This window comes from Temnothorax americanus, unplaced genomic scaffold (assembly GCF_048541705.1).
Source record: "Temnothorax americanus isolate GAGA-0224 unplaced genomic scaffold, ASM4854170v1 Scaffold53, whole genome shotgun sequence".
Classification (NCBI taxonomy): domain Eukaryota; kingdom Metazoa; phylum Arthropoda; class Insecta; order Hymenoptera; family Formicidae; genus Temnothorax; species Temnothorax americanus.
In genome coordinates, this window is record NW_027509688.1 from 847,753 (window position 1) to 874,729 (window position 26,977).

Here is a 26,977-nt window from a genome sequence, read left to right on the forward strand (position 1 = left end):
ACAAAATTTATGTGAAGATATATGCTCTTTATTTATTTCGTTGAAAAAGAATGACGATTGAGAATTGACGAAAATCGCCGAACAAACTTTGCTTACGATTCCGTTAGAGGGAAATCTCATATCCTTCGCACGCAACGATTGCCAATTTCCGTTGATCGTTCGACGAACTCGCCGGAATCTAACTTTCTCCGTACAGGCCCGGGTATATTTGGAAAATTTTTGTAAATTAATCTATCCGGTATACTTTACAGAGAAAAGAAGAAAGACATAGAACACACGCACAAAATTACATATTACTAGATGTCGGTTGAAAACATTGTCTGTTGTGTCGTCTTAATTATTCTGTTGACATCTTGCATTAAATAAGATCAAGGCTTTTGTATTTTAAGGCTATCAGAAGGTCTTGAGTGGTCTTGACTATTATGATAAACACTCCAAGCGATTTAAATGTCAAGTTCATGCAGGAGTGTCGTATAGTAACCGCGCCCTTCGCTTCATCATTGATGTTAAAAATATGTATGCCTAAGAGAATATATTTAAAACCAAGGAAAGATTAAATTTAATATTTTACGATCGAAAGTTTAATATAAATATAGAAAGAGAGACAGTTGTTTACGTATTTGCTAAGAAATCTAGGTAAAATATCAGTTTCGCAACATCTTGCGTATAATTATATAGGTACCTAATTTTAAACGCGCTTGCGACATTTTCATATACCTGATGCTGTCCGCATTAAAAGAACGATAGGTATTTCGGAAGCATTCTACATGCGAATCGGCGACGGTTCTTCGCGAAACGTATATTCGCAGGACTCGAGGACGGCTGTTATTGATCAGAAAGAAGGTTCGAAGCCGGGAGCAGCTGAGCTACCCCTTATCCTTTTCCTGGCGTTTCGAGCCTGTGCGCGCACGTGGCCGTCGCCCGCCCCATTCATAACAACCCCCCAGCGACACCCTAAGATCACTCCCCAACCCATGTACACAGCTGTTGCCATGGGAGATATATCGGTGCCTTATTAAGACAGTTCGATAGCACCGCTCCTTAACGAGTTTTATCGGCCCATCGGCCGTTTAGAGACGCCGTTTTATTGCGCGATGCTTTTGCGACGCTATACGAACTATACCGCTTTAATGAGAATGCGGAATTTTGATGCCGAGCTCGACAGCTCTTAATTGCAAATCAGTTTCAGCGCAAGATATTTTTTTTTTTCCCGTTTATGTATTTATAACGCGTTCCAATTTCCTGCTGAAATCATGCGACGTGAAATTACGGCTTCTTTTTAACGGCAAAAGTGTGGCGACCTGGTCGTGTCTTTATATCGTCTGGCACGTTATAAGAACGAGTATCTGCTTTCTGTTACAGACCTTTCGAAGAATCGTTTCAGTGAGTTACCGGAGGAAGTCACGGAATTTCCATTCCTCGAAAAGCTGCATCTTTATCATAATGCCATAAGAATAATCCCGGAAACCGTCGTAATGCTCCAATCCCTGAACTACCTCGATCTTAGGTTGGTATATATACATATCTACATACTACATACATATTACACACACATTGGACCGCGCGATACAGTATCGTATAGGCATCCTGTATATGATATGGCGTAACAACGCCGATAACGTTAAGCTCTCGCTGCGCAGCACAGTTTAATTAAAACTTTTAAGTATACTTTAAGAGTTATTCGGAGTTATAATAATTGAATTAATTATTTAGTATACTCATGAAATTATTTATTGAATAATTCTTTGATTTAAAAAAAGTAGTTTTGATGAAAAAGAAAAAAAGTTGATATCTTCTATTCTGAAATATGCTACAAATTGTTCCTAATAATTACGATAATTTACTAAAATTAAGTAATCGATGTTTGTGTATAGTAATCGATTATTTGTTTGAAAGAAGTCTCAAACGGCGATGAATATAGGTTTAGCGAGAAGTCTCCAGTGAATTTGTTTAAAGAAAACAATATCCTCTCTCTAATCCGCAGTCGAAACCAATTGACGTCGCTACCTCGAGAGATATGCAGGCTACCCCTTCAGACCTTGCTAGTCGCGCACAACAGATTAGCATCTCTGCCGGACGAGCTGGGCAGGATGACAGCATTGGCAGAACTGGACGCAGGTTGCAACGAAATCACGAGTCTTCCACCTCGAATGGGCGACCTTGCGCGGCTCCGGTCTCTAGACCTGAGGAGCAACTTGCTGGTGCACCTGCCTATAGGTAGGCCCGCCTTTTTAATTCGTTCGCGATACATACAACAGATACTTATCACGCTTGGATAAACTCGCCGCGTTAATCGCGATTAAGAAATAATTGTATCAATCTGTTTGGAAAAAAGGTTTGTCTTACACTAAAAACCTGCTCGGAATTTAAAACTAACTCTCAATAAATCAGCTCTAACAAAGTTAGCGTTCGCTACAGAAAGAGTCAGTCTTTATAGATCAATTCTAAATAGATCATTTTTTAACTTATTTGTCAAGCCAAGTTGATTTTAATTGAAAAGAGATTATAGAAGAAATATTAAAATATTATACGATTATTTTGACGGAGGGATAAGCATATCTTACAATTAGTATTGACAAATCAAATATGAGAAATTAGGTTCTTAAATCGCATTTTTTTTATGTAGAACTGACGTACCTGAGGCTTGTGAAGCTGGATATTAGCGGCAATCGAATATCCGTGCTTCCAAATGAGATGAGGAAGATGAAGAGCTTAGTGGATTTCAGACTGTCCGACAATCCATTGACCTCGCCGCCTGCTTCGGTGAGCATTAGCATTAATGACTCGTTCGTTTTCGCTCAAGCGCTCAAATCTCCTTCCCGCGATACGTCCTCCTACGCGCTTCCTTCAGCAGATTTTTTCTAATAAAACCGTACGCGATATTACTTCATCCATTGAACTTTCCTTCGGTCACAGACTGCCTACGGAATCGATTGCGAAACCGGTGCCTTTCGCTTTGTACTTTATTCGAGGCTTTATTTGAGTTTTATGAATCAATACCTCGCTACTCGAGAACGTTCAATATCACTCAATATATCGCTGGGAGGCAACAAAACGAAGGAAATATGGGTCTTTCCTTCGCTGAGAACACCGATATTTCATATGGCTAAGGTGATCGTTCTCTCACTGCCGGTTTCAGCTATGCATTCGCGGGCGAACGCACATTTTCAAGTACTTGGAGAGGCAGGCAGCGAAACACGAGAGGGCCAGAGGCGGTCGAACGCGGCGAGCACCTCTGGACGCGAGGGGTCACGCGACGTTGGACACGAGGTCGCACCGGCGGCACAACGTCGACAGCGGGTACAGCACCAGCGACGGCGTCGACAAACGTTGGTCCCAGGAGATCCACAGCGCGGTTAGTTTCGCCGTCGCTCTCGTGGCCTTTCCGCTATCGCTACATCTTCTGCACACGCTCTACAGCTATCTCCTTGCGAAGCTATTCGGCGAGTCCACTGCCGAATTGCCCGTGGATCTCTGATCCGAAGATCCAGCGCGGATAATCGGTCATATGAATAAACCGAATCACACACAAACGCTTTCGCTTTTGTTTCTTTGAAAAAAAGGAAACGAAAAAAAGATATTAAACATAATAAATAAACATATTTTATCATATAATGATTAAAGTGAAGCAAATATCTCTGGTTTTTTTTATGAAGAAAATGCTGGAAGAGATAAATGAAAAGATATTACAGCATTTGTTTATACATGTAGTTAAAATACTTATTTGCGTGAATAAAGAGGTAGACATTGGTAGATGTGTCTATCAGAATATTTTGTAACAGTAGCACACTGTGGGTCATACTTTTACTTCATATCTTTGCCTTAGAACAAATGCTGTCCTAGACTTCTTTCTTAAGTCTTTAGTTTTTTTATTCATATGACCTTTTAGTACTGTTTTAGAAAAATTGTTAGATATAATCTTTTTTGTAAATTTTTATACAATTTTTGTGTATAAATTTATTGTACAAAAAGAGAGAGAGAGAGAGAGGCAAGTGATTTCGCATTTGATCATTTTGATCAAAATCATTGTACAAAGTGCACGAATAAAATTCTATTCTAGTGCGCAAAATGCACACAACTCACGATTTTACATGCCTCCTTTTGGCCACCGTGCAGGTACACGACGGCGAAGTTCGCGGCTTGTGGCGGCAGGAATGCTCCCCGCTCTCGATAACGCTACCGCACGAGGTAGGCGTGAACGGATCCTGTAGCGGCACGTCGACACCCAGCACGATTTCACCCGGGGAGCACACGTCCCTGGAGGATGAGTTGGGCAAGGTAGGCTAATATGCAAGCACCTTCGCAAAAATCAGATAGTGATTCTGATTATTTCAAGAGAAAAGATATTTAAGTTATGAAAAATACTGAAGAGTACACATTTTTATATTTCATTAATAATATTATTTGTTTTTGTTTTTTCGAGTATAGGAATAATTTCAGTCTCTTCTCTGGTTCTTATACTCAGCAAGTAAAAATATTGATTGCCGTACTTGCCGTTTCTATTCATACGAATGATTTGCCATGACTACTATCCAAGATAGAAAAGTCAGGTTTTTATAAGAGATAGGAGCATAGTTAGTACGGTACTGATAAGTGATTAGGAAAAGATATATCTGCTATTGTGTTATCAAAAGTTTATCGTACTATTTAGATTTCTGTCTGAAGTAAGTGTTTAAGCAATAGACTGTACTACGGAATTTAAAGGATGACATAGCCGCTATATTTAGCTGTCGAATAGATCTCAAGTCGAGCTACGTGTAATGATAGTTGTCTCGACGAGCCGTTGGCTGTCGCTCAAATCTCGTTATAAAGCCTTGACCCAATAAAACGTCACGTTAACGATGTTTCAAAATTACGGACGCACATGCTGCATCAATAGTGAGCATTTGTGTATATTTAATGGATGACGAAATCATGTGCTTTCTCATGTTTGTGATTTCTTTCACGTATCGAAGATTGATTTTTCTTCAACAAGAATTTATTTTGAAATTTATGATAAAAATAATTGAAAATGTAATTCTAGAACAGAACATAATGCTAATTAAGAGCTAATTGAGAACGTTATTTCTTATCCAGAGGTGGAGATTTTTAATCCTAAATTTAAAAAGATCAAAAAGATGAAGTTAAATTAACGCTAAGCTAACTGTCCCTGTTTAATTGTTAAGATGTCTTTTACGAAGATGTTAAAAATTAAAATTCACGCTCTCATGCGAAATCTCTTGTAGGCGATGATACTGCACGATCAACTGGAAAAGAGGAGATTAGAGAGGAGCACCTCGGAAAATGGGGCAGACATTAGAAGACCGATGATCTCCGGCCTTCATCACACATCGACTACGCCTCCGGGGTGAGTGAAGCCTCTCGCTACGATGATCAGTGGATTAATTTACCCGATCCGCGTGCTTTCCCTCGAAACAAACGAGCGCGTCCCTCGATGTTTGCCATTTGATATTGTGATACGAATTGTCACGGTAGTTTTACATATATACATACGTATATTTGCATGCGTGCATGTGCATTATCGTGGCTGGCAATCCCTTTTTACAGCCATCTGGAGTCCACGCATTTGACGAGTCAGTCGCAGCAGATATCGTCCGTACAGCAATCGGTACATCCGCTCCAAACTGCAACAGGTCCCGCTATAATGGTGAACGGCGACGATAAGAGGCCGTTCAATCACATACAAACATACAGGTAACTTTGCTTTGGGCCATATCAACAAAAGCCCCTGTCCGTCCGAGTTTATCTCATGTTATCACGTTTATATTACTCATTTACTCATCCACATCTGGTAGGCGCGCCTGGTAATGCTGTGACATATTATATATGATTTGAGCAACAACGTGTGACTTATTTGCCGTATTAATCCTCTCCAGATGACTGAGTATTCATTCGATTGCATTTAAATGTGTACTATGAATACTAAAATGTATACATATTAGTATTCAGATACACAAATTAAGATATGATTGATTGTCTTTTTGAGAAACTAGAAACGAGATTTAGCCATTTTTAATAAAAATGATTAAAAATTATTTTTTATTTACATTCTAAAGTCTCGCGAGTTAGAGGATTAATGCGTGAGATTGTAATAACGCTTTCGATATTTTATATAGTTGTCTTGCTTTGATCATTCATACTCGCAAGGATATCATCAGATAACATTCGTGAAAGTTATCATATCATGTTTCTACGCAGCTATGACAGCGTGCGCTTTGATATTACAAGCTATTTTATTCTTAGGGAGTACAAAGAAGCTTTGAAGCAGCAGAGGGCTAACGAAGGTCTAAGCGTGTACAGACCTCGCGAGCAAGTGACGCCTCCAGGCAACGAGGCGCAGAACGAAACCGACATGGGCAATAATAAAGAAACTATTGCTTTGACTGGCAAGCAAATCTTCAATGAGGACAACGCATTGAAGAGGCCAGTGCAGAAGGTTACCCCGTCGCGAATAAACTATCAAAACACGTCGATCATCAACGGTAGCAACGGAGAGTACAACAATAAGAACGGAAAATATCTCGAGCAACCTTATAAAAAGCCTAGCTCGCCCATCAAAACTTCGAGTAGTATTCTATCTACGAACACAAGTCCAGCACACGCGCCCAGGCTGGTGAAAACCGCGGTTGGTTACGTTGAAGGTAATTATTTAAACTAAACAAAATCCAAATGGAGATTATAAATTTACTTGTAAATAAATGCACTGGCAGTTGATGTATAAGAGCAATTTTACATTTTACAAAAAATTGCTCTTATACATTTCACGCAGCGCAAAAGAGAACTTTGATTACACAATATACTCATAGTATGCGCGTGTTTATTAGGCAACAAGAGTCCAAACAGAAACGGCGGCAGTCCGAAATCCCCGCGATCGGTCACGTGGAATAGTAACGTGCCTGAGAAGTATTCCTTTACTATGAGGAGAGAGTTTGAACGTGCCAAAGAAGAGGCTGATCTCATCGAACAACTACGAAATGTAAGCACCGTTATAGTGATATTGCAATTGCAATCAAAAGTGATTGCAATTTTATCTATATATGCAGTATAATCAAGAATATATTTATTTAATAGCACATAGAGACGAGATTAAAGATGGCATTGCCGGAGGACCTCGCACCAGCGTTAACGGACGGCGTTGTTCTCTGTCACCTGGCGAACCACGTTAGACCGCGATCAGTAGCTAGTATACACGTTCCTTCTCCTGCTGTAGTGAGTACTTTTCGCCATTTTGTGACACATTTCATGTGCCAGTAGACTGACCTCTACATTTCTTTTGTAGCCTAAGCTGACAATGGCACGATGTAGGCGTAACGTTGACAACTTCCTCGAGGCGTGTCGGAAGATCGGCGTTGATGAGGTAAGAAACATCATTATTCTTATTAATTAGTTTCGAAGAAGTTTGTGCTTCTCTTTCGCTTAGGGTATACTACACATGCATGAGACACGCTGTCATCATTTATGATATGTATACAACATCATGGAACATGTTGATACGGTGGATACTTCCATATCGATCGAATTAATCCAATGTTTCTGTTTTTTCTTTAACAAAATAGTAATTATGCTATATGATCGACCATGCGTGCTTCATTAGAAGAGTAGAGTGTAAAACTGGATACTTAGTGCGAAAATTTACTCTTTATGAAGCACGATTATCAATTGACGATACTTTCATCCAGCGTCGTTCTTAGATCAGATCTATCGAACCTGCTTGGTGAACAGTCGGACGGAAAAATTTGTCGCACGTTATTCGTAACCGAACGTCTGTGTACATCGTGACTAACGCTTCGGCAATCTAGCCGTCACTTCTCGATGACACTTTCAACGACTACTAGTCAGTCCCCGATTTTCATCTGATTTTTGATCGAGTTGCAAACCGATTTTAAGGAGACATACGGGCATATAGTTATAAAAATGCAAGAGATTAGGAGAGAAAAAAATGAATTAGCGAAGAAGCTTTAGTTGCATGTGCCTTAGATTCCAGTTCGCTTTTGTGTTGCTTCTTCGGGGAACAGTCTATACTTCGGGCTCTCACCTTTCCTGCCATCATCCGAATATCTCATCGATTAACACGAACTAACTATCCTAAATTTTACAAACGATATATAATTCTTCATCAATCGTCACATAAAATATTACTATGTTACTGTTGTTTTTTTCCTATCCATTCCTCTCGATATTCCTCGATTGTTTTCTAGATGGAACTTTTGATACATATTATGATACAGATCATTAAGGAATAAACGAATAAATTGATCGCAATCGACTTTAACAAGCATTGTTACAAAGCAAAGTTCAATAAAGAGAATCAGAGAAACAAATCAATTCTATCAAAAGTTCTTTCGCGGAAGCAAATAATTTCCTTGTACAACACGGTGATAGGCTGGGGTGTAATAGAACGGCTACCCCCGAGGAACGCTTCTTTTCTTATTGGTACTTATTGGTAAAAAATAAGGCCTTCCTCGGAGAGGACAGAGATATACGTTTTAAGGCCACGTGAGAAATGTTTTCGCAGTGCGTTAAAGTAGAAACTGGGACTGAGTAGTATCGTTGTTGGTGTTGCAGGAGGTGTTATTGGACGCGGACGCAATCATGGACGTGGGTTACATGGACGCGTACGGGCTGGAGGCTCTGGCGCGTCTCGTCACCGCTCTTCTCCTTGTTCGCGATGAGGGGGAGAGTGGCACCGAAGAGCCGGCCGCAGATTCACTCCGTACGATTCAAGACCGCGTTCTGTCCGCGATGCTTTTCGCCACATTCCTATCCGCCCTAGTTTTGCTTTATCTCTTCCCGATTCCCGATTAGTCAGACAGCATTGAAAACAGGAAGCCGCCGCAGTGTGCGAGAAATGAAGGACCGATGAATTAAGAAAGGGGAAAGAAAAAGAGTGCCAGGAACCATCTTGAGACGACGATTCTCAGAGTATCCTTTGGCCTTCTTTTTGACTGCTGCAAACGTCGTTGCGTCAATTTCGCTTTTGATAACTGTACCAATTCTGAGAATCATTGTCTCGTTTGACCAACGATGCACGCGACACTTTCAATGTTCAATATGTTCGATTATTTTTATGAATCCTATTTGCACTTATGTTTGTTGGGGCTCAAGAAAGTGTCGTAAGAGTCAGATTCTACTTCGATGTCGAAGATTCCCGAATAATGTTTAGCAAATCACTTTAAACGAAAATGTGCGCTAATATTCGATAGTTTCTTCTCTGAGAAGAAAAACCGCCGGGATTTAAAGTTATATTCAAGATCGTTTTAAGTATAATCTTGAGATACTGTACGATCATTTTGTTGGCTGAATGAAATCTTAAGACCAGAAGACGATCTTGAATATAAAATCGCACTATGAATCAGACCGCCCTAAATGTCTAAATGTTTATACAACATGAACAGTACACTACAGAGCCGTCATCGACGTCGAAGTACTCTGTAATTTTTTGAAGTGTCTTTCGAAGAGCGTGCTGATTAAAGAATGGTTCGCCATCACCGCGTATCTAGACGCTTTAAGGAATATCAGAACATATCTTTTGTCGCATATGTGTGAAATTGCTGCTAGTCCTCGCCGGGGGCAAAGTACTTAGCTTTCAAGAATCGAATCATCACGATAGTAGCTTTAAGGTTGTTCGCTTTTTTCGACCTACGCTCGCGCAAGTTTCCTCGTTCGAACGCGCGAGAGAGGAGGCTTGCGGTCAGCGGAGAATTTTCGGAGATAATTTTTAAGTATTGATAGGCAGCTTGAAACGTTTAGTCGACTAAGTATTATGCTTACATCTATGCTAAGTATCGGTATCTTTTTTTGTAAGAAAGCCTTCATTCTCCATCGACAATTGCAAGCGGGAATATCAACGAAAGTTCAGGTGATAGTGTCCCCTGCAAAACACGAAGTTTTATCTTATTCTATATGCTTGTTAGTTTTCTCCGCGAATTTATCGCGAATTAACGTAAAATCAAAGAGCGCAATCAAAGTGAAAGGCGCTCGCATATCACGTTTAGTTGTCTGTGAATGTACCTTACAGAATGAATCAGTTATATGATCGCCACTTGTAATCACGCAAGTCGGCAATCGTCGGCTAGACCGATGATATGATATTTTGATAAAAAGAAAAAAAAGAAAGGATAATGGTCGAAAGCGAGAATTGATGTGCAATACTCGTTTAAGAATTGTAATAAGTCGTATCCCGCGCGTTTGACTTTCCGAATTTTCGGGAAGTATTCATTGCCTTCTATACGATGTGAGCCTCAGAATTAGCCTTCCAAAAAATTAGCTGGTATTGCGACATCATTCTCTGCGCCTGGGTTTGCGATTGTCCCTCAGGAAGAGAGAAGAAAGAGCGAACGGAAGGATAAATATGGTGCCCTCGATGGCAATATTTTTTTAAGATTCGACCAATGAACTGCCTAACGGGGCTCTTTCAGGATCGGTGGGTCTGTGATAGGTAGCCTGCGAGTGTTACAGGATTCACGAAAAGGTGCTAAGGGAATCTCTTTCAGTTTGAGAATTTTCTATTTTGGTAATGCAAGGTCTAACAAAGGAGGATTTAAAGATGATACGTGGGCCTATTCTGTAACTCTTTACGAAGATTTCGTTATCGTTGTATTGTCGTGGCGCAGCTTTTTTTTACCGTATATAATATCCGCGCAACGCAAATATAACGATAACGAAACTGTCGTTAAAGAGTTACAGAGTAGGCCTACTCGTGACGTTTATATTCATCAGTTATAAGTTAGAAGCGATTATCGCTTCCGTTATTCGTAATTTCGTAAGTAGATCGATAGTCTTCTTTATCCGGCACAAGGAATGTTTTTGTTTCGAGAGGGAAAAAACAAAATACACCACTCTTCGATACTTTATCGACCAAGCAGTTTGGTCGTAGTCTAAAAAAGATACTTTATTAAAAAAAAAGGTACTTTAAATTGACATTACTTCGATCTCGGCATCAAGTTTGCTCGGGTTCCAATGCATTTGGAAGACAAGAAATATGAATTTTGCAATTTGGAAGATAAGAATATTAAAAGTGTATTTTACACTAAGATTTCATCATCAAGGTTAAACGTAAAGAGTCTGTAAGTCTATATTAATTAATAGAGTAATTATTCGGCCTGATTCTAATTGTATTGAAACTTAACCTGACAAAAGAGTTATATCGACACTTTAACGTCTCACAAAAATGATGACCTAAATTCTGAGATAGTTATTTCCTCAATAGAAACAGTTATAAAAATAGTATGAAGAAGCAACCAATCGAGATCAAAGTGACCGCGATATACGATATATATATGACGGTACAGACACGGTGCCTGCTACCTGCCAATTTATTTTCATAAAAACTCGATAGAAACGTAGAGGGCATATATCGTCTATAATATTTAAGTGTATAACTTATATTGTAATATTAAGAGAACGCTCTTCAGATTTGTATAAGACGGGATCTCTGTCGGAAAAAGATCAGATACAATATTTCATATCCAAGTGATTGATAGACAGGACTTCTCAGACAATGATTTCGATACCAATCGCTGCAGTACTTAAGAACAGTGCCAAATTTTTCAGCACGTTCCATCAACCGCGACATTTACTATCTTTACGCAAGCGTTACTTCTGTAGTAACTTACGATAATTTCTCCGCGTAAACGAGTAAATTATCGTAAGATACTAAAGAAGTAACACTCGCATAATTGCTTCGTTTTTCCGACAAGATCCAAGGACGCTGGAAAGATCTTAACGCGAAATGATACGAATTTTTACGAATTATCGGAACGTTCGTACGAGCGTTCCGGTATAAACTTTCGATAATTGGAACTTTCGGAGGGAAAGGCTGGAAAGGTTTCTTCGTAAAAAAAAGAGAGAGACGTAGGATTTTTTTCATAACGTATTTCGTAAGTGGGCCTTATAACAGGCGACCACTTCGAGAGAGAGACTATCATACAAGCATAATATACGATATTTATACGTGTACTGACGCGCGCATTATTCTACACATGTAGCATAGCCAAGTAACATGCCAGTATATCTTTTTTTAAAGGGATTGCAAGAGCGAGCCGTATCTTCCGTATGATTTCTCGCGACTGCTCGGATTCAGTCTATACGATCTTGCCGGGAGACGCACGGTTTCGGGACACGCGTACTTACGCATAAGCGACATTGCATTTTCGCGTTTGCGCGGTATCGAGTGTGTGGGTTTTGCACTTTCTAGTCTACAATAGTATCGTTAGCCGTAAATCGCGCTATCCTCGTTCTAGTCAGGTTATTTTCTCCCCTCGCATTTCTTTTCTCTTTTCCGCGATTATAGCAATTTGCGCTGTAACTCATTACTTAACGCAATGTCTGTTTAGTCAATTTAGAGCGGCAATATTGCCCTTCTAGACAGAACTGAAACGCCCGGCGCTCATTTTCTACAATCTCCTTAATTTATTTATACAGAATTTCGTCGTATCTGTAATTATAATCTTTTGAACGGTTCCTTTTTTGACATTATTTGCTTGAACACTACATTGCTGTATTTATTTATTGGACACCACTAATTACCGAGAGAGAGAGAGAGAGAGAGAGAGAGAGAGAAAGAGAGAGAGAGAGAGAGAGAGAGAGAGAGAAGTTTGTTTTCTTTTTTACATTTATTTGTGAAAACTTAATGACCCATGTTGCTTTAATAGTACATAAAAATAACGATACATGCAATCGAACGATTAACGATAGAATCTACAGTAATTGCTCTTTAAAAGAAAAAAAGTGATGAGAATGTCAGAAGCTTTGGCCTGCAATTGTCGACCGTAACTTAAATTGCACCGTCAGTGAACAAATTATCATCTCCGGGCGTTCCGAATCTTAAACGCGTATAATTAGGCGGGGTCCGCTAATAACTTCCGCGCTTACATCCAACGGGCGAATCGTCCATTATGGAATAACGAACGAACGGTCGAACGATGACAAGTCATCATCCGGATATTCCATTACGTTTAATCATCGATCATTACGACGGGTGCCTAATGATCCTTCGCGGGGACGCGAATACGAATGGTCGTGGCGACGGCGGCCACGTCGAGTCAGTATTATTCTCATTAGAATTGGACGAGATGTCGGAGTATTAGAGTAGTATTCTTAACAACTTAAGACTGGATTCGGACTTAGCGCATATACCAGCGTGCTTTATATATCGTCAGTTTTGCTTAGCACAACGGTCCACGATTGATCTACGTAATTGCCTAATGTTAAATCTTCGTATCTTTGCACAATGATTTTATAACGGCGATTATATTAACGACTGCTATAAAAGTTATTAAGAAGTGGTCAGTTAGAAACCAATCGTTAGATTGAATTCACACACAAGCTAAGGTTTTCATACGTAGAATAAAAATTCTGTACTTAAATTGGATTCAGTCGTGCTAGTCGAGGGTCAATCTCGTAGATCGTATAGCATTGAAATTTTACCAATAGATTTTCGCTTTCGCAAGAGGCTACATCGCTATTAAGAATATTTGCGAGACGAAAAGGTACTTAAAGGGGGAGAAAAATACGAAATCATTCCGTTTGCGCGTTTAGCTTATGTATAATTTTTGTAAAGTACGCGAAGAGAGAAAGCTTATATATGCAGAAATATATATGTATAGAGAGAGATAGATATATTATATGAAAACTGATATATAGTTCGTTGAAGCTAGTTCGTTTCTGATCTTTTTTCTTTTGTTTTTTTCTTTTTTTTTTTACGTTAGCGTACGTATGTAAGTCAATTAAATTATTCGCTAGCTCGTTAAATCCACTTGGTGCTTGGTGTACTTTCGTCCGTTGTTGTTTCCTTAAGCTGCTAAAGCTTCTCGTGTCTATTTATATACATATTTATATTTATTCTCCGCGGCGCGCGGCGTCTCTTTAAACGCTTCAACACTTGCACGATCGATCATGTCTGCCGAGGTCAAGACAATAATTTCTTTCTGAATAGATATATGGCCTAAGCGATGGCCTCAGGATCGACGAGCTCAGCACGATCGACTCGTCCCAACGCGATCTTGGCGCGTAACAAAGCGCTCAGCGTCAACCGATCTCGAAAAAACGCATATACGCACAACGCATTTGTGCTGTTTCGATCGAGTCGGGTTTAATTTCCATATTTTATTGGAAATCGCGATTGTTCATTAACGTTCAGTATTGATTACAAGAAAAAGGACATTTTTTTAAATCAAACTATTAGTAGGTATTTGCAAAGATTTTTCTCAAGTGAGTTATCAAATTTTGTTTAAATATGTCCGCTTAGACTTCTTAAGCTTCCCAATTTTAAGGGAGAAATTTGGAACAATTTTTAAAAATTGATGTATTGTTACATCAATTATTGTAACATAAAATTTGTAAATACATAAAATATAATTAGATGTGTTGTTAATTTAATGAATCATTAATTATTTGGTAATTTAACTAATTATTATTGATAATTATTTAATATCTAATTTTTTCGAATTAATTCACGGATCATTCATTCTTGCTGCATTACAAGATGAATAATAATAACAACAATCTAATAGTGATTCGAAAGTGAATCGAATTTCTAAGTAAAATCGTATTTATCGTACTCAAGAAATACGTGCATTTATCAGCCAAATACTGCCTATAATTTTGACGAGTGCAATTATTCGACCCGATTCGATCCGAAGCATCGCTGTTCAACGATTACGATTGAGCTACCAATGTAAACGCGCGAATTTACATGAATCGAACGATCCACAGATCGTCGTATTTACAGATATCGTATCTCGCAAGTCTTACAATGTGTATTTAGTTTTTCTGTCTTTCATATTTAATTTATTTATGAAACGATGTGTTATATGTACGACACTTGTCCGCCATCCCTTACGCTTCATTATTAAAGGGAACGGGTCCTAGCGGCGATACGGTAATGCGAAAAGACAATCATCGCATCTTTCCTTCGATTTTCGCCGAATCGATCGACCAAGAACTGAATCTCTTTAGTTGTCTCGCCGCTCGGACGACAGCGATATCATCGACCTTGTTTTTTTCTCCTTTGAGGTATACTCTGTAACATTGATTGTATGGGTAAAAAAACATAATGATTGTAATACTATAGCCATTTGTAATAAAATATCCTTTTCTTAAAATTCTACGCTCGCTCATTAATGGAATACAACTAATTGGGGGAAAATTGCAATATTCATTTCTTTACTCCACTATATTTTTCACAAACTCGACGCTTTTACATTTTTTGCAAGATAATTTTTATTTTAAAATTTAATGCACTTTACATTATTATTACACAGTAAAAAATCGTGCGTCCAAGTGTTAAAATTTTCTTGTGTTACCAAGATTTGACTATTATTTCAATGTAAAATTAACATACAACAGCTATGTTATTATTTTCGTAACATTTTCATGTGTTATATTAATGTCAACGTGATAACTTAACACTTTATGTATGTCATTTAGAAATTGAATATTATTTTGAGTTCTTTTAACATAATTATTTCAAAAAATCAACACGCCTTAAAGTTATTTTAACATAAACAAAAGTTAAAGTAAATCTTCTTTCAAATAATCGTAAACTTTGACATACAAAATAATCAAATTTACTACAATCAAATGTTCAAAATTACATTTCTCTTAAGTTGAAATAACTATCGTTTATTCAAATATGTTATATTGACATTTTTTTACAAGTTATTTTTACATTATACTTAAAGTTAAAAGAACAAATATAAAAATGTAAAATATAGTGTCAATAAATTAACATTTCTAATTTGTCAACAAGTAACACACGATGAATGAGTTATTTTAATTCAAAATTTAGAGTGGATTTTCTGGGACATTTGAAAAATGTTACGATTAACATTTTATTTTTTACTGTATATTTTTATCATTCCTTTCAATATTCTCAAAAAATCTTTGTGTTTCTTAACCGAGTTCGACCTTGCATTCTTTTTTATGCGTGTTCAGGCACTATCTAGTCTCGCCTTTGTTTCTATTTCATGAAAGATTCATTCTCTCGATTCATACATTTATGCATCCGCATATTATTCAAACGTTTCCCGCTTAAGATCGGGTTTTTACCATCCGGCTTCTGATATCACCCGACGCACGTCTGATAAGATACTTTCGACATTTATACTGATCATGGGTAAGAGATTCGCGGTATTCTATTTTTATTCGCATGATGTACGCGTGTTGTATTGAGATAAACCACATTTCTCGTTATCTCGCCTAGAATATTTCGATACAATACAGTTGTCTAAAAACATGCCGTAAAGCTACTTAAAAGGAATAACAAGCTTTTTTTTATATATTTTTTAGGCATTTTTCTTTTCTTTTTATATGTATTTCCACATTTTTATTCGAGACAGATGACAATTTCTGCGCGACAGAAAAACAGAGGTGCTAAAAAAGCGTATGTGCTTTTTACTGATTTTTCAGAATCTCGTATGCTGCGCCAGCGACGTCCTGGAGGGAGGTCGCGGGGTTGTACGTGTCGCGGTCACCGTGTCCGAGCTGCTGAGGTTCCATCAGACACGCTCGCCCCTGCAGACGTTCTCGAGCATGCCGAACCACGTGCCTGCTTAGCGCCAGACTATCTAATTCGCGAGATCGCCTGGTGAAAGAGTCCGAAGTCTGTCTCCCTCCCGCGCAGGGAGAGGGAAAGAGGTGACGATGAGCCGCGAGCGAGGTAACAGCGACGGATGTGCTCAAAACTCGGAAACGGATATGCACTCGAGATGTGCTCCGAGACAGAGACAGACGAAGAGCCCGACGCGACTCTTCTCTCCTCTCAATCGTGAGGACTGAATTAGAATTTGCTCGGCTGCTTCGGTTTTAGCGCGAACGAAGTGTTCGCGTGTCAGTAACTCAATAATCCTTAACTGATTTGGACCATATGGTTTAACTGATTATCCAGCTTTTAAACAATTGATTTAAAAAATAGCTTGATAGATTAAATCAAATAGATTAATATTAATTCAATAAAATAATTAAAAACTCTTGAAAAAGAATTTAATATTTTAATTGAATTAAAAATTCCAAATAATTTCATATGGCAGATTATCCAGATATTATTTGAACTTTCCCCCTACCTTCCCCAGTTAAGGATTAAAATCAAAACTCGGAACGAAACTAGGATTTAGGTTTATAATAGCGATACTTATTATATACCAAACGAACAAAGAATTCAACATGCTTTTTAGATGATATTATATTATACATGTAGGTATCTGAAAGATGGGTCGCAAAGACGCCTGAAGAAGATACTAATCTTTTAAACTTCCATTAGACGTCTAATGTCCATTTCTATCAACGTAAATTAACTTTAATCTCGGTTTAGTTGATTTTTTATCTTTTTCTAGTTTTAAGAGAATTAGAAAAGAATAAGTAAGTTAAACCAAGATTAAAGTTAATCTACATCGGTTGAAATGGACGTAAGAGGCGTGCGTGTTAATCTTTCACGAATCTATTAGGTTTCTAAAGGATGTGCTGATCTGTAAAATGTTCCTTTGATGTCTGTAAGACGCGCATATTCTTTGGACATCTAGAAGACATTTGTTGGATTTTTGCAGTAACTAGATTATCTCGAAGCTAGTTCGAGACTCATTCTTAGAATACGACGAGTTTCTGTGAAGTGATTCTTTATCAAACCGACAATAAGTCGCTTTGTCGCCACGTAACGTCTGTAGCGTAGGAACCGACGAATCGCTTTCGAAATCGCCGCGAAGAGCGATGCATCGAACGATCGGTCGCGCACTAAGCTAATCTACGTGAAGAAAAAGCTCTCTTCTTACGTCCCTTCGCACGATAAGCAACTTCGGGGTGTTAATACCGAGCAACGGAATTTCTTTCTTATTTGAAATCGCTACGCGAATCTCTCGGACGCACGCAAATTCGCGTACTCGACATAACGATAGACTGCGGTCAACCATGACACACTTAATTAGATGTAACGAATTTTATATCGGAAAATGACCGATAGACACGATGATGCTTATTTTTGCTCGTAGATGCAGTCGAGTTGTTCGAAGTTTCGGGATAGGAACGGATATTTTGTAGAGCGACTAGACGGAATTTGGAGATATTGGGAGGACCTATCGAGATCCTTAGGCTGCATGTCCACTTAAAAGCCTCACGCTATTATAAAAAAAAATATAAAAGATAAAATTGTCCAATCCCATTTTGCGAATCAAAAGTATAAAAATTAAATCCTGGTTAAAGAGAGATGAAGACATCCAGTCTTAAAGCCCCTTGCACAATGCAAGGCAACAGGCAATAGGAACAGGGAATAGAAATCAGAAATCATGTATAAATGCAGAATAAACAGTGACACAGGCAATAGACACAGAGTTTCCGTCACGTTGGAAATTCTGTGCCTATTGCCTGTTGCCAACCAATCGTAGCATTCGAATTTTTTAGATTATATTTAACGATTTTTTGATTATTTCCTGTTCCTATTGCCCGTTGCCTTGCCTGGCATTGTGCAAGGGGCTTAAGGCTCGATTTCGCTAGGTTGCCAAAGATATCCGAGCTTTCGAATAGTGTAGTCCTGTGTATCCGTGATCCAATATCTCGCGTGCATGATGCGTCGCTATAAGCTGAGTTTGTAGACTTAGGCTGGCAACCCGTAAATACGAGCACCCCAAAGACGTAATGCATCGTGTTAACGCACGAATCTTTGATTTCGATCGCTTCATTATCGTTACGAGCCCTAAACGGAAATAGTGCATGTAAATGAATTCATTCATTTTGAGATATTATCTCTCGTATCGAATTGTTAGTACCCTTAAGTAAATCTTATTGCCTGCTGATAGTACTTAATTGAGAACTTAACTGAATCTAGAAGTGAAGAATTTATTCCCTCCAAGAGAGAGTGGCTATTTCCAATGAAAAATCTTGACTTTAATTCGCACAATTGAGCTATATGTTTTTTTTTTTAATATGTTCTTACATATTTTTTAATTTTCTGTTGTGACTATTATATGATAATTTATTTTATTAATTTAATTTTTGGTAAATATATTGGTATTATTAAGCACGAGAAAGAAATTGCTTATTTTTTGCGACGAAGATAGTTAATGAATTAAATAAAAATCGGATATCATCTAAAAAATTAGTTATGTTTAAATAATTACATATAATTTAAAAAATAATTAATATATTAATAATCACATCATTTGTATTACCATAATATTGTATATTGTAAGGAAGACTATATTTATATAATTATTATATTACGCTTATGTGTTATTCAACATATGTTCTTTAATATATAATGAGTGTAAGAATAAAAGTCGCGATATAAAAATATATGCACTTGTAAAAAGTGTGTACTTGGAGGGTCGATATTCGGTACTCGTAATTCGCGAAAGCGAATGTCTCATCTCCCTGTTTTAGCCTCCAAAGAAATGCCGCGTCAAAAAATAGGTAAGCCTCTGCACGAGCAGAAGTTAGGTAGAAACTTTCAAATTAGCAATCGGCGATTGCTATAACAATTGCTAACGCGATGTAGGCAGCGTTAATAATTGCCGATGTCGAGGGTGAACCGCGACTGGTTACCGATGTCGCGTCAAGTACGGTTGTTAAAAGGCACGAGTAAGGCCTAGGTGTTCAAGCTGGTATACGTAAAGCGACTCGTGATTTCAATTTCAGGGTGAATCGCATCGAGGGAGAGCTTTCTATTAGCAGTTATTCATCACAGCGATTTCCTGCTTGATGTGTTCTAAATTGGGTTGCAATATAAATAACCATATTAGTTGAGGATCGTAAATATTAATGACGTTAGAGCAATTCCGATTAAGGATATCTTTGTATTTTAATATACCTTCTTCCGTCTCTCCTAGATCTCGTTTAGCAAACGTCGGTGCGACGCCATCCTGAATTGTTGAGAAATCCTCCGACAATTTCTTCGAAGTCGGCGAGACGATTTTTCTAGTATTCCTAGGCCAAGCAGGAAGCATTTCTGTACTTTACTTTGCGTTATCTAAGTTCCCGAGTAATTAAGAACCCGAAACCGTTAATTGCGAATAACCCCATTAGGTGTTAAGTCTACTATCATTAATTATAATTGCCCTATGTTACGATGTTCATCTCTTTAATTTCGGTCGACGTGATCATCTCGTATCAGCGTGAAGGAACGCGAAAGATCTCAAGTGCCGTGGATCAAGGGAGTAGAATAAAGAGAGAATTGAGAGGCCGCGACAACCGCATGGCATTGGCCGTACACGCGGATAACTGTCACGTTCATATTTATTGTGCCAAAGATATATCTTTTTCTCACACTCACGTTCGAGGACAAATTTCATTTGAATAATCTTCGTCGAGATTAAAGCAGGAATTAACGTAAATTAGCATTGTAACGAAGAACGCTTTCTTTACATTTCTCTTTTACATTTGCATCTTAATGTCTCTGTCAAACTTTTGTTAAAGCGATGTACAGTTTTTGACAAAGTCCGTACACGAGAGGGAGATTCTTCACTTTAGTTCGTAGTTTTCCGGAGATGAGATTTCTGCATGGTCGGCGATTCCGATAGACGACGACCTTATACAAGTTTTTCTGCGCGTGATCACAGCGAACGTACGATTGCGAGCATTTTCGCGTTTTGTCATCAAAGTTTTGGTGATAATAGTATACTGATCTGTTTTTGCTGCGATAGTCCGAGATTCACTTGCTTGTCTTCTTCGTCTCTCGCTGCTGCCGAGGCTGCACGCCTATTTTGCGTTAAGGCTATGGTGAGTTCAATTGCGAACTCAGTTAATCATCTTATTACCAGTCCATGCAGTTCCACTCATATTTCTAATTATTACTCTTCCTCTTGCGTACTTATCTGATGACAGCGGTATTTTGTCGTTGCTCGTGGTAACAGGCGATGGCGTGCGAGGAAGACATATTTTCAGTTTTACTGCGATTGGCATTCACATACGATCGAGATCGTTTTGCAAAAAGCGACAAAGTTGCGATAACACGACAATGTTGGCTCACGTCGGGTTCTCATTTTAGTTTTTAGTTTACGTTGGTTACCACAATTCGAACTGTGTAATATTCCGCAAGAATAAAATATGAATTTAATTTGTTAGTCTGTATTCCAGATAATCTGCGCTATTCTTTGCACATCAGATCATCAATTCTACGTCTTGTTTTTATGGGCAAATGTACAAGAGTCTCCGAGTTTTTACGTACAAATTTCTAATAAAACAGAGACAGATTGCTTCTCATTAGAATATTCGTTTAGAATTTACATCCAAATACATACTGAAACATACCAAAAACGGGGTTGATCACTTTTACGTAATTTATTATTCGTGTGAAAATAGTTATTTGTGCAACAAGTGCTGTAAGATGAAAATTCCCGGGTGCGGAACTGACGCACGAGCCCGGGAATTTTCATCTTCACGCACGACTTGCATACCCTATTTTATGTTGCAAGTGCGTGGAAAGTGATCCATCACGCACGCGTAGCGTGCGCAATGGGCCACTTTCCGTGCACGTGTTACATAATATATATTTACTTTGTTTCTTTGATTTCTCTTCCTGCGTCGGGAGAACGTTATTATATAGATATCGCGAAAGAATTACGAGTCCAATTTTTCGTGATTAGAAGTACAAAATTACGACTTCCTTACAAGATATAATACAGCTCGTCCTCGAACCTCGTTAGATGTTAGCATTCGCGCATTCGCGAGACACAGTGGACGCGCGCATCGTCCTTCCTCCCCATTTCGATTCGTTCGAGATTCTTTTGCGTTGATCGTAGTCATGTAGGGATGTCTGTAAAGCGACGTGTCACTGCGGAATTGTATTACTCACCCAGATTAATTGTGTTCGTCGGATTGTGCAGGGCAGAGTCTGCCGTTAATAAAATTCAGCGATGCGAAGCGCCTCAAAGGGCAGTATTATTAGCGGACCCGCATCGAATGTGATCTCTTTCCGATTTGCATTTTTATTATCTTTTAACTTTGTTTCTTTGCGATTTTCAACCTGTCATTACGATCTGCGTAAATCGCTCTTACCCTATATTACGCAAGGTGGAAAAATAATTTAGCCATATATAAATAAAGCGAAAAGTCGGAGCTATCTCCTCTATTAAATATATAGACTAAAGTATTATTTTTACGTCAATTGAGCAATGCACGAAAAATCAAATTTATATTTAATTGCGATGATCTTTTGTAAATAATAGGTTTAAAAGGATTGAACTCATGCACCATGGGTTGGTATATTTTTTCTTATCCTGCGTAAAAAAAACGTTTGGTGTCATAATCAAAAACCTGTCACTTCGCAATCTCCCGCCGTTCGAGGTGCTTCTAATGGCTGGTTACTATGGCGAATTATTAAACGCACTACGTATTGTAATAAAAATCAATACTACATATGAAATAAACCGAAGAGAATTACTTATTGAACTTGTTTACTTGTACAAATATCCTTTATCTTTTCCAATTCCTAAAAGCCGATTCTCAAATCCTTTTCTTTTTCTTTTTTATTTTTTAAGCACAGAATTTTCTGATTTATATTTAATCTTCAGAGAGAGAGAGAGAAAAAGAGAAATATATAATAAATAAATATAATAATAAGTAATGAGAAGTTTAATGAAATAACAAGAGTGTTAAAATCAAAGTAGTGCGTAAAAATGTCGCATAAAAACTATTTAAATATTAAAATATTATCGTAATATATGTAACAAAGATATTATAGTTAAAGAGTGATTAAAGTAAAATGAGCTAATGTTTAATTGCTTTAATTGCTTCAGTTTTTAATTTGATGTCTAATTATTGTTACCTAATTTGCCTTCAAAACGAGACTTCAGTCTTAAAAAAGAAAGAAAGAACATTTGCGTTTTGTTAAGCAGGATTATATGATGTTAACTGACTTTAAACATTTAGCGTAAGAAAAATAACAAAACTCATCTTTTCAAAAATTTTCAACTTATATTCACCTTCTTACTATGCGTAATTATTCAATGGGATTTCGCAACGATTAAGTTCTCGCACATTTGTAGACATAAAATAAATTTGAATAATAAATCTTTGTTCTTTTCTCATGATAAAAAAATCTTAGAGATCCGATGTCAATCTGTACGTCCGTAAATCACTATCACAACGTTATCAAATCGCCTTTGTCCACATATGAATTTAAGCCTCCAGAATTCCCGCGATAATCCTCGAAAGACCCGATAAAATCGATAATTACTTTTCGCACCAGGAACATCGAAAATCAAAAGACGCACGCGTCGAGACGTCCGCGCGCACGCGAAGCGTCGACTTATCTCTTCTCGTCAGCGGGAACAGCCTCCGGAAGAGAAGAGAGTTCGGTCCGTCAACCCTTCTCGTCGCCGAGCTGCTGTATGGGTGGAGCCCGATGGGCGGGCCCTCGACCCGTGCCCAACTCCATTTTATACCACGAAGGCGGTCCGCGGGTTTTCCACACCTTCCCCTCTACCACCTGGTATCACCTTGGGGCAGCGCGAGCGATCGACCTCCTCGAGGTGGAGGGAACGCGGCGGCGCACATTGCCGGCCAGGAGTTCGCGATACGCGTGTGTGCCGCGTCGCGCGCCTACGGCTTCGCGTTCTCGCCTCTCTTCGAACGGTTCCGTACCGTCATGACCGGAGCTGTCAAGCCCGCTCTCGAGCCGGCTGCTGTCCCACCGCGCGGGTGAGAGACCGATGAACGTCCGGTGACAGTCGTTGCGCTCGTTATTACGCGCGACATGCCCGAGGGGCACGCCGATCGCGAAGTCGCGAAGTTAGAAAAGTGTGCGTGATGCAAATTGCTATACGCGAGCAATCGGTTCGATATGGAACGTACTCTTAATTGGATACGACACCTGCGTGTATATGCGATACCTGCGAGCCGTGTACCACCGTGATTATAGAGGAAATGTTTTGGGTGACAAGAGGTGTTATGATCTCCTATGTTGACGCCACTTTGAGAAATTAAACGAGCGTGGACATTGTGGCGCAAATAGTTTTAGTTTGAGGAAGAATCGGTGTGTTCTACGTGGATATGACGTCTGCGCGAACTGGAACAGTCACTACGGGATTCTACATTATATTTCGGAAAAGACGTTGTTATACTTGTTGAGTATATACGTGGATTAATGTGCAATGATATCACTCCTTGAGTTATATAAATATTGCATATGGGGAAAATAATATTTATTCCATCTCGAAGAGTTCGATAAATGTGTCCAAATCGACCATTAGAGACTGACCACGGACGTTGTAGCAAATCGAGTTTGCGGCATCAGCAATTTGTAAATAAAACTCGCTCCACCCATTTGTAGTGTTTAAATAATCTCATAACTGCAATCGCAATCCTTATTGAATGCCGAGATTTTGCGTCTAGCGATTTTGATGTGTTTCCGTAAAAAAAGTCTCGGATTGATGAAACTGTCACTCCACACGGTCTTCGACGTCCTATTGTCCTCCGTCGTCACGTGTCGAGCGTCAGCTGATCGAAAATCGGAAGTGATCGCGTGAGGGGCTTACTTTGTTCGATTTACGGCGAATCCCCTCCCGCCCCAAACTGACCGGTCCTTAAAAAAAAAAAAAAAACTGGTCGTGGTCTGCGCGAAAACGGAAGGAAGATCGAATCAGGCGCCGCGATTTGTAAACGCAAGGACGGGACCGAGAGTTGGACAACGTGAACCGTGAAAGAGTTCATCGATCCTTTCCAGACGCGTGCGCGTGTGCGTGTGAGCGTGTTTACAGGGCCCGGCAAGAGTAAGCTCTCGCGCGAAGCGACGCCAGGCCACGATCGGCATCGCGCTGATAACGATTGACGCGATAATGCGCTTCCGGTCAACGGAATCGAGATAACACACCGAACTCGATGATCCATCTGGAGGCATTCTCGCGCGGAGAGAACGATCATTCCTCGCCCGGAAGTGGAAGTGCTGCGAAGCGATCGTCGATTCCGCCCAATGGGTGGGACGATCGGCTCGCGAGGGAGAGATTTCCTGGATCGCGCGAGAAGACGATCTGCCAGGTGGTAGCGCGACGTTGCAAGACGCGATCGTCAGACACTCGAGATAATCGATTTCCGGGACCAGGAAGAAAAAAAAAGTGCAATCGATAACGTGTGATATATGATCATTGCATCTGCTACGCGGAAAAACTGGTTTCAGTTTAAAAACTGAGTTATCGTCGAATTCTCGGAAATATATTGCGGCGAACTGACGACGCGGTCTGCTATCTTAGGTGCAACATATCTGCGTGTGCTACAATCCGAATAAAAAAGATAAGCGGCAGGTGAACGAAGTAGCCTCTTTTTGAAAGTCGAGCTCCGTAAAATTGAATTCGAACGGAGTCGTCAAAGTTGACAGGGCAAGTTGACGGCGATCGAGATCGAGTTGTCGTAAAGTTCTCGTTGATATTTAGAAACAGGAGAGGAAAACGAGAAACGTTTGCTGCTGCAACGTTTTGCAAGAAAATATTATAGATAAGTGGAGAACGACGTGTTAAAGTGTTTTGTTATCAAGTCCGTCCAATTGGAGCTGTAAATTAGAGTAGCAAGAGTCGATCTCGGCGCATCGACGATCGGCGAAGTTAAGGAGACTAGGGGAAACTGGCTTTTCTCGCGGACAACATTCGCTCGTTTATTCGTTAATGAGGTCACGAGGCCGAAGATGCGAGCGACAACGCCGACGACGGAGACGACACGATCTCGGTGCGTACGGTGAGAGGACGTGAGATGCCGATTCCTTCCCGCCTACGAAAATAGTGCGAAGTATCGGCGATGGATCTCAGCACGACGCCCAGAAGGGCCGCGGAAGGCGTCGGTGATCTGCAGAAGACCAGAGTGGCGAAGAGCGTCTTCAGCATCCGCAGCCTCGTCGACGTCGAGGAAACGGAGCTTTCCGCGCAGGATGACGAGCGTTCGCCAAGTGAGTCTTTTAGACAGTCCACTTTCGTCACTCGTGCGCGCCGATTAAAACAATTGCAATATCGGCGAATTCGCGTTTTAAGGTATTCCTTTCGCGGAGGAGCGTATTTTGTATAGGCGCTTAAGCAGGGCCTCAGCGGACTCTTGTATATTGCATTAAACTTATATAAAATCAAGTTATAATTGATTATTATGTTTAATTATAAGAAAGAAGTGAAAATATTATGTGTATTTAGAAATTTTTCATTTTTCGGCAAATTTTACTGTCAGAACAATATGGCAACGCTGCGCTTTTCAGGGCGTTGATTGTAAAATGTGAAGTTGATAACAAAAGTGTCAATGTAAGTGTCAATTTCATCAATCAAAGAATATTGTGACATTTTCTTTTTATCAAAGAGATATTTTATAATAATAATATGTGATAAGAAACATAACAAGTAAGGAGTAATGTGGGCAAAAATAAGGGACAATTTGTGAAAATAAAAGTTGATAATAAACTGTACATTATATGAACTGAAGTGTGACATGAGTGCACAGCTTGCAGCGCCAGCGTTGCCAAATAATTCCTTGAAAGTCGCCATAAAAAATATTCATCTATAAACCATATTTCAAGTCAACTTTTAACATAAATATTTTGTTTAAATATTCGGTGACTCTGTATTTTTATCGGCACTATCGAAAGTATAGAGTTTAGCGAATATGTAGCGCAGTTAATATTTATAATATCTGAAATCTTGAGATAAACAAATTATTTCATTAAAATGTAGAAAATAGACTTTTTCGATAAAAATATCGAATTTTCAAAGTCATAATTCTTCTTTATATGTTCGGTAATGTGGTTTAATTTTTTTCTAGCGTAAAGATATGCATTTTAACTTTCTCGTACCAAAAAATCAGTTAATTCTTTTAAGACTTTGGTGTCATGAATGGAATACCTTAAAGCTGTCGAGATACTTTTGATACTTATCTCGAATAAATAAATATATATAGAGTTTACGCAATACATTTCTATTATGAAGTTTATAGAAACCACCACTAATATTGTCTAAAATTAAAATTCATATTCCCACGGAGTCTAAAATTGAAATTCATTCTTCCACGTGTCTAAAAATTAAAATTT

The 26,977-nt window shown here is 39.0% G+C and overlaps 2 protein-coding genes across 4 annotated transcripts in view; both read left to right on the top strand.

Annotated features, from left to right (window-relative positions):
- Positions 1-22,374, top strand: part of Lrch (Leucine-rich-repeats and calponin homology domain protein) — a 50,948-nt gene extending 28,574 nt beyond the window's left edge. Inside the window, exons 2-13 of one of the 3 annotated variants that reach the window (XM_077419216.1) lie at positions 1,363-1,507; positions 1,985-2,217; positions 2,627-2,763; positions 3,140-3,355; positions 4,117-4,278; positions 5,226-5,347; positions 5,548-5,694; positions 6,244-6,641; positions 6,825-6,976; positions 7,072-7,209; positions 7,280-7,357; positions 8,566-12,304. In XM_077419216.1, the coding sequence (XP_077275342.1) occupies positions 1,363-1,507; positions 1,985-2,217; positions 2,627-2,763; positions 3,140-3,355; positions 4,117-4,278; positions 5,226-5,347; positions 5,548-5,694; positions 6,244-6,641; positions 6,825-6,976; positions 7,072-7,209; positions 7,280-7,357; positions 8,566-8,805 (2,168 nt within the window). In that variant the 3' untranslated portion in view covers positions 8,806-12,304. Of the gene's footprint in view, positions 1-1,362; positions 1,508-1,984; positions 2,218-2,626; positions 2,764-3,139; positions 3,356-4,116; positions 4,279-5,225; positions 5,348-5,547; positions 5,695-6,243; positions 6,642-6,824; positions 6,977-7,071; positions 7,210-7,279; positions 7,358-8,565; positions 12,305-16,410 lie in introns of those variants that run through there. The other 2 variants (XM_077419217.1, XM_077419218.1) reach the window with 2 other exon arrangements.
- A 1,114-nt stretch (positions 22,375-23,488) lies between these two features.
- The window catches only part of LOC143904498 (aristaless-related homeobox protein), a 151,530-nt gene continuing 148,041 nt past the window's right edge, over positions 23,489-26,977 (top strand). Inside the window, exon 1 of the mRNA XM_077419231.1 lies at positions 23,489-25,858. Within this exon, the coding sequence (XP_077275357.1) occupies positions 25,711-25,858 (148 nt within the window). The 5' untranslated portion in view covers positions 23,489-25,710. The remainder of the gene's footprint in view (positions 25,859-26,977) is intronic.